At 27.0% G+C, this 9002-nt stretch overlaps 1 protein-coding gene across 2 annotated transcripts; it reads left to right on the plus strand.

The window, feature by feature from the left end:
* Positions 1-1617: 1617 nt before the first annotated feature.
* On the plus strand, positions 1618-3392 carry LOC140886067 (outer envelope pore protein 16-3, chloroplastic/mitochondrial-like). 2 transcript variants are annotated; one of them, XM_073292571.1, is made up of 3 exons: positions 1618-1723; positions 2105-2419; positions 3014-3392. In XM_073292571.1, the coding sequence occupies exons 2-3, from the start codon at positions 2116-2118 to the stop codon at positions 3124-3126; spliced, it is 417 nt and encodes a 138-aa protein (XP_073148672.1). In that variant the 5' UTR covers positions 1618-1723; positions 2105-2115; the 3' UTR covers positions 3127-3392. The 2 variants fall into 2 exon arrangements, with proteins under 2 accessions (XP_073148672.1, XP_073148673.1); XM_073292572.1 differs by having other exon boundaries at positions 1688-1727.
* The last annotated feature ends 5610 nt before the right edge of the window (positions 3393-9002 follow it).

The raw sequence follows: 9002 nt of genomic DNA on the forward strand, positions 1-9002 counted from the left end.
TTTTGAAAAGAGAGAATAATTATTTTAGATAATTTTGTGATATTTGATAATTATTTGAAAGTCAAATAATTTCAATATTAGAATTGGATATGGTTATCTGATTCTATATAAATTCAAATAAGATTTGATTTTTTAATAATAGACATCAAATATTAGATATTTGATCATTATTTAAAAAAAATTATAAATTAATTTCTCTAACCCATTTCTAAAGCATATTTTTAAAACTAGCCTTCTCTCTTTGACATTTTAAAATATAGCCTTTGATAATTTTAAAAGACTAAAATACCCTTTATCAATCTCAATTTTATTTTTTTTGACAGAAATCTCAATTATATTTTTTTTGTTCGACTTGTAAATTTTTTTTATAACACTCGTAAAAATTGATAAATGATTATAATAAAATCACAAAATTTTCACTGAGATTATTTTTACAACTTTATATCTTCCGAGTGTGAGTAATACTAATTTTCCCTAAATAATATTTTTTTATTAAACTGATAATACATTAATTTATTTTAATAATACCTATTTAAATTATTAATAAAATTTTAATAAGATAATCAGAATTTAATATGAATTAGTGTATAATTATATTTTATATAACATTTAATTTTCGGTTTATTTAATATCTATAATAAGTTTATATAATATATGTGATTAAACATTTATTTATAAAATTACATCTCTATCTATACGTTTGTTTTCTTTATTTTTCTGGAATATAAATATTTACAATATATGCATATACATATAGAGACATATATATATATATACATATATATATATATATATATATATATATATATATATATATATATATATATATATATATATATATAATTAACGTAAAAGAAGAAGAACAAGTTTAATTTAAAAGAAGAAAATTTCGGGAAAAAAAAAAGGAATGAGAAAATGTGGGAGAACTGAATTTTTTTTTAAAAAAACAAGGCAGAAAAGAAAAATACTTTGAGAGGGAAATCCTATAAGATTGTGAGAAAATCTAATAAGAAAAGAGTGATGGGAAAATAAATTAAGGATGTATTTGGAACTTAACATAATTAAAAGCCTAGTTTGATAAAATAAGTAGAGGTAAGAGAAAAATTGATTATGGCATTTTATGAGAGGCCTTTTAAAAAAAATGTCTCTTTAAAAATCAAAATTTTATATAATCTTATTAGTACTGGCTGTGTCTAATAACATACACGAATATTATATATGACATCAACCTAAAATACTTATATTTTAAATTATTTCGATATAAATTATGTTTATTATTATTTTTTTAAAAAAAAGGAACATAAAAAAATCATTTTTCTAAAAAATTATTTGATATTAAAAAACCAAAACAATAATTTCATAAATGAAAAACAAGTGTTCATTTATAGAAGTAAATTAAATATATTGCGTTAAAGGGGTATCGTAGATATATTATAATATCGTAAAGATAATATAAAAAGTGATAACAACATAATCGTATTATGATAATCATACAATATTTACTAAAATTATCTACCACTAATTATATAGTTCTAATAATAATTAATAAATAATATTAGTTTAATAATCAATAAAAGCTTCCAATTGAAAACAAGAAAAGCTTGTAAGTGGGCGGCGGAAAACCTTTCTTATTTTCCAAGCAAGTCCCTCAAATAAAAGGAGAAGAAAGTCTCAGGAGTCCAAGCAAGCGTCTTTCAACTACTTTCCTTCCTTTTTTTTTAAGGTTCGTCTTCAAATTTAATGACGCTTTGATTAGGTTTAAATTTGGGTGAAGCAGAATCTAATTTCCCTTTGGATACTGATTGATAATGCTATTTTATTTGGTGTACGTATCTGCTTCAAATTTTAGTTTTATGGCTCGAATTAATTATTTTGATATGTAGTAATTAAAGTTTATCACAACTTCAGTTTTTCAGTATTTTTTGACTTATAGACGTTTTGCTTTAATTAATTTTGCGATCGATTGAACACATATACATATATATTTTCGATGTGGTAGTTTGCTTGTTACGACATTAATATATGTCATGTTCGATTGATATATCCAAGTTTTAATTGAATTTGAGGAGTGAGTTGTGTAGTTATATTATATGTTTTTATGTAGAAATTGCGGTTATGGAATATCGGCCTATTTTGAAGACAACGATGGAGCTGGCGACCCCGGGTCTAGCTAATGGGATATTTTGTGGTTCCGGATTTGCTTTGATGACTCTGCCCCTTGTTGAGGGAGGAATTGGTCGTTGTGCGATTCACTCAGCAAAGTTGATGGGACGTTTTGGGTTGATAGGTGCTGCAGTAACTGCAACCTTCGCTGGGGTTAGTCTGTCACTCGAGAAATACCGCAAGAAAAATGACTTGATTAATCCCGCAGTTGGTGGATTTGTGACTGGTGCTGCATGTTTCGGTTACGGTTACGCAGGTGATGCTTTAATTATTTGTTTTTATTGATTTATCTTAATAATTAGTTGATGATTAATTGTATATATGAATGAATTGTGTGTGAGATTCTTAATTCGAGTGCTTAAATAAATATTGGATTCGTGTACGTGTATGTATAGACATGGTGATTCATTCATTCATTCATGTTAGTTAACTCTCCTTCTTCATGTGAATAATAATTAATACTGATCTTCTAGCTGGTGACCAGTCCTCCATGTTCATTTATGTATATGGTTCATTGTAGTGTGCAAGGAATTAGGGGGCATGGCTATAGCTTCAAATCAACAATATTTGTGCAATGTGTATGTGTGTGGGTGGTAATTTGTAAGGAGTAATGTCCGGGGTTAATTTAGTATTAATTTTAAGGCTTTGTTTGCGAGGATGTGGAACAAATTTATATTTATCGACGAATGTACTTCAACAAAGGATTTCTTGAATATCGATGCCCGGACTTTATCTTCATTAATTCCCTTCTTTTTTCTTTTTCTTTTTCTTTTTTTTCCTTTGATTTATTTAAAAGTGATGTTGAATTTGTATTTATTTCGGCTGATATATGTAACATTGTACTCTGTAGCGAACATCATTCCAAAGGCAATCGCTGGAAGGAGCATTCCAATGGTAATTGCTGGGGGAACTCTTTACGCAATGATGCCTCCTATTTATTCGTACTTCAATATCAAAAACTAAAAAAGTAGACACTTTGGATAAATTTTATCCCTACACCTCCGACGAAAACTCCGATGTTCATTAGTTCCAGCGCAAGATGCAAATTTCTTCAATTTTGTCGAAAACTTGATTGTTCATCTCTACTTTTTTGTTTAATTCGGTTAGCTAGAATTGTTGATTACATGGACATGTTCGTTTTGTTGGTTTGAAGTCGGAAAAATGCACGGAAAACTGCAAATTTTCTTTTGTATTTTGGAATGCACTTACTAGCAAGTGCAAATTAATGTGCCTTGGATTTTGTTGCTGAATTAACAAGTTCGTTGATTAGGAAAAAGTTAATTTATCTGATCCATAATATACAAATATTTAATACTTCTAATTATAATAACTAAATACATTAGCTATACATAATTCGTGCTAAAATTGCTAGCATACAAGTGAAATGAGACTTTAACCTTTTTAAGAATTGTGAAGAATTTTATTAATACTTTATTTTATGTTAATGAACAAATGTCCTTATAATTAAGTTAAGGTTTACTTTATTTTATCTTAACAAAAAGGGAGTACCTTTTACATATCCGCAATGTTGATGAACAGAAGATGCCTAATTATAATCATATATTGAATTTGTCAATATAATGATAATTATGCTTCTTGGCATTACAAATTTGCTGGATACGTAATTATAACCATTTTTCTTTTTCTTTTTTATTTTTTTTTAAAAAACAAACTAATAATCATTTTCTTGACTGTGCCAAAACTTGTGATTGGCTCCGTAAAGTTCTGTTTTCAAGATTCTATATTTGAACAACAATTTGAACTTTAGTAGAACTGCTCATTGTACGTGTTTATGTGTGTTTATTCAAATAATGAACTTAATTACTTCACAAATTAATCCCACACAGTTCTTTATTCCATCCAGTGTTTGGTTTGAGTTCTATGGCTATGTTTGGTAGCCTTATTAATAATCCATGTACAAATTTATCCTTTCTAATCATACGTTCTATTTATCATATTATTTATCCATCTATTAATTATAATTTTATATCAATCAAATCATTATTTATTTATCATACACCAATCAAATCATTCAATTTAAATTACTATATTACACCCTATAAATAATATTATTTATATTTTATTTATTTTTTAAAGAAATAAAATAGTAATTTATAATTTTTATATAAAATTTAATCAATCATATCAAATCAACTATAATCTATCAATCAAATCAAAAGTAATTATTTTATAAATATCTTTCAATTCATTACCAACTTGCATGATATTATAAATTCTTTATTGCAGCAGGTCACGAAGATTTTGTTCGAATCAGGATAAACCATTAATCCACGATGAAACCATATGATGTGGCAATTATTGTAAATGACACGGACAAAAACAAATATAGGGTATATATATATATATATATATATATATATATATATACATATATATATATATATATACATACAGATCCGATTTCCTGGGTGCTGGAAATTTTAGTGTGACCACTAAAACCCGGTAGTGGGTTTTAGTGATTTTTGTTTTTTTTTTTGCACCACTAAAACCCACCACCGGGTTTTAGTGGTCGCACACAGTTTTCCTGCACCATAGGGCGCAAGGGATCAAAGTTATATATATATATATATATATATATATATAAAAGATATTTCACGCGAACATCTCAAATTATTATTTTTTTAAAAAACTAAACCCGAGCTTGATGTTCGCGCGAACATCAAGCCGGCACCCATGGTTTTCCAGCACACTAGTGTGGTGGGAAACAAATATATATATATATATATATATATATATATATATATATATATATATATATATATTGTTGAAAATGTGCTCATTAAACATATATTTGTTGTTAATTAATCTATTCTATATTATAAAAGATGAGTATGTTATAGTAACTACCTTAAGGACACTAAAGTAAGTTATTCCAAAATTATCCTTTTTTACCAAATATTTCACTAAAAACTTCTCACTAACTCCATGATTTGCTTTAAAAAAAATTTCTCTTATACACACACTTTTTTTACTAGTTTTAAATAAAAGAATTATTTGTTTGATTGTTTATGCTATTTTGCTTAAAAATATATATCTATATAAAATTCATAATATATTATAGTTACTATGATTTTAGTATATAAAATTGTTATATACATGAGGATTAAAATCATAGATAGCAAATTTAAAATGTCCATGATTGATTAAAGTATGGATGTTTAATTGACAATCATTAATGCAGTCCACTGATATTAATTTTGAATATGAAAGTTTTATCCGGACTGTCAGTGTGATGACATTAAGCAGATGATTTTATATTATTTGATTATATATGACAACAACCAGATGTGATTTTAGAGTTTGTTTAAGTACTGTTATAAAGACATTAATCAACATCATTAAGATGCTCTTATGTAGATCAATCTAAATCTTGAGTAATCATAGACTTCTTGTTTGTGTTAACGGAGTCTCTTGATTTGTTCGTTAAAATCTATTTTAGTAAAAGACTTAATAATTACATTTTGGAGACTCATTAACACATTCAGCTGTGAATATAATTTACAGACACGGAATTCGTAACTTTCAAAAAGATGCTAAAAGGGTTCCCTTGAATATTGATTCTAGCAATGAACAGTTTGAGCGCGCTAATTCATAATTAGATTATGGAACAGTTCACGAGTGGAACAATGATACTTGAAGTTTAGATACAAACAGATGTGTAAAATGATAATTTCATCCAGATTTATTTGTAAACCATAAACGAAGGATTGATTAACATGTAATGATTATATCGATGGATTATTCAAATCTTTTGGGTAATCACGTTACAAATTTCTCAAGAGTGAAGTTTCGAATTTTTAGTAGAGTAACCTTGGAACTAAAAAATTAGATAATTAATTAAAGAGCTTTAATTCATTTTCTCTAAATTTATTGGAGCTTGAGATTATGGGTCCATGGTCCCCAAACCAACTTCGCGCAATCACGATGGATATTCTTAAATAATTAATATGATTAATTATTAATTCTCACAAATTGATTAAATAATAAAATTGTGTATTATTTAATAAAGATTGTATATTTTATATTAGTAATGTGATTATAAAAAATATAGTTTATTTTGGAAATAGATAAAATAATTATTTTAGATACTTTTGAGATATCTTATCATTGAAAGTCAAATAATTTCAATATTAAAATTGGATAGGGTTATCTGATTATATAGAAATTCAAACAAGATTTGATTTTTTTTAATAATATACGTCAAATATTAGATATTTGACCATTATTTAAAAATAAAAAATTTCAATTAGTTTTCTCTCCAAAAAAAAAAAAAATTTCAATTAGTTTTTGTTTCTAGATTCTCGAGAACCATTTTTGGGTTTTTAAATTTGGTTACAAAATTTGAAATTCAAAGTCACATAAATCCCCAATCAGTTGGGACTTCTTTTTTTTTTTTTTTTTTTAAAAAACATTTTTTCAAATATTGAAAGATTTGATATATAAATACGGTCTTTTCCCTTGCAAATCGATCGGTCAAATTTTTCAGAGAAAAAAATTGTTTTTCACACATGCACGGCTCATTCCCTCTAGTCAAATTAGAAATTTTTCGATCAATCCAATTTTTCGGAGAAAAAAAATGTTTTTTTTTTTTGTTCTCACACATTCACGTCTCATTCTCTCTTGTCAGATTTGAATTTTTGTGAAAACTTTTAGTAAAAAATTTTGTGAGAAAATTAAAAAAAGGTAGCCCACATTTTTGTGTGTCGATTGATTCAAAGATTGGTGAGAAATATCGTGGAACTAGGTTGCGCTTGGATTGAAATATTTCAAATCCATGAATTTGAAATGCAATTTTGTTGTTTAGAGAAGGAACACCATAAACATCAAATTCACTTCTTTCATGTTTGTTTGATTATTCTTGATAGTTATGATGTATTTTAAGTTCATCCAATAAAGTGGTAATTTGAAATCCATTTTAATCAATCTAAGGGAGTGCTTGCAATAGATTATGATTTTGTAGAAGTGATTAATTTATAGATTATAAAAAATTTAAGAAAAATCAAAAATTGATGGTGTTTGGAAACAAATGTGAAAAGCTAAAAATCAAAGTTTGGTAGTTTTTGATAAATAAGTGATTAAAGTTATTTTAACAATGACCTTCTTATTAAAATTACTTTTGGAGAATCATAATCACCACATGACTAGCTTTTGGATTTCAATTAAGTTAAACATAAGCTAACACATAATCTAGGTTTAAGAAACACACAAAAATGATTTTTTTTAAGTCAAAAGCTAACAATCACTTTTTTTTAGTGATTGCAAACATTCCCTAAGTAATGTGTAAATAATTAAATTGTGAATTTAAGATTTTTTTATATTTCATTGTTAACAATAAAATAATAATCTCAATCCATTGATTTGAAATATTTCTATCCAAGCGCAACCTTAATTCCGGAGGAGTAGATTGCATACACGAATTCAATCGTCCAAAGAATTTTGATATTGATTCTAATTTCCATATTAGATTTTTAGTCATTAAAACCAAATTGGGCAAGTCCTGATTAAAAGGCAAGTTTATTTTGCATCTTTAGTTATAAAAGAACTTGTGAAGTTATTGTAATTAAACTAGATCCTTTATTCGATTTACACAAAATTATTTTGTAGTGATAAAAAAAAAAAATTCAAGACATGAAAGGACCAGGAAAGCTGTTAAAAAATAAATTTCTAATGATGAAAATGTGTCAACCTTTCGTCTTTTAAAGAACCAGTAGACATTTCACTTCAAGAGTGACTATTTTTGTAAAAAGTTACTGCAATGCTATTCTGTAATCCAGCAAATTTCGCACACAAACATTTGATTTCACTGGTTAAAGATGAAATTTGTCCGCCACATGGGTGATTCTATGCTACACCGGGTGAAACACTCCCTAATTTTTTTGAGATGTTTGTGCGAACATCTCCCTAAATGACAAAAAATATCATGCTAAATGACAAAAAAATTACAGGCGGGATCCACATGATTTTTTTCAGCAAGATATTCACGCGAACATCTTAATAAAAAACACAAAAAGAGTGTATCTCACCCGGTATAGCATAGAATCACCCGACATAGGATCTGCCTCACTGTTTAAGTCTACATTAATTTACTGGTGTCGATATCATCATCCTTGACATCTTGAAGAAGGAAAATCTGGGCTCTGCTGACAGTTTTTTCCATTGACAAAAACATTTTTAGTGTACTTTGACTGGTTTACAACATAGTTCAAAGTATGAAATGCTTCTCCTTGAAATTTATCATGTCCTACAGAAAGTAAAATGCAACCAATCCTGTTGAAAAAAAAAGAAGCAAATAATAAAAAATCAATATAATCGGCACATGATATCCAGATATAAAAAATAACAAATAAAATATAAAAAAGAAGAAAAAGGCCTTTAATTTTGCATCAATGTTGCAGCAGAAGTGGAATAAAAATGTAAGAGAAACAATTAATCTTGATATATATTGAACATACATGTCATCATAAGATCCCAATAATCTACCACATCCTTGGTCATAATATATATAAATGCTAGAAACATGACCATTTTTATCCTCATTGATCATATAGAGTTCATTATGGTCACATTGATTGTAGTACGCACGAAAGCACGTATTAATTCTCTCAATATTTGTACGTCAAGTAATGGACAACGTGACAAGTAATTGTGCGACACAAAAAGAAAATCATGCTCGCATATATATATATATATATAACATACTTGAGACCAAGCAAATCAAATTAACAACGGACTCCGAATATATATATAAAACTATTCAAGCATTGATAGTTACATTTCATTATTAATTCTCGTTCTAGCTTCATATGCAATCTGTACAG

This window comes from Henckelia pumila, chromosome 3, assembly GCF_033568475.1.
Source record: "Henckelia pumila isolate YLH828 chromosome 3, ASM3356847v2, whole genome shotgun sequence".
Lineage (NCBI taxonomy): Eukaryota > Viridiplantae > Streptophyta > Magnoliopsida > Lamiales > Gesneriaceae > Henckelia > Henckelia pumila.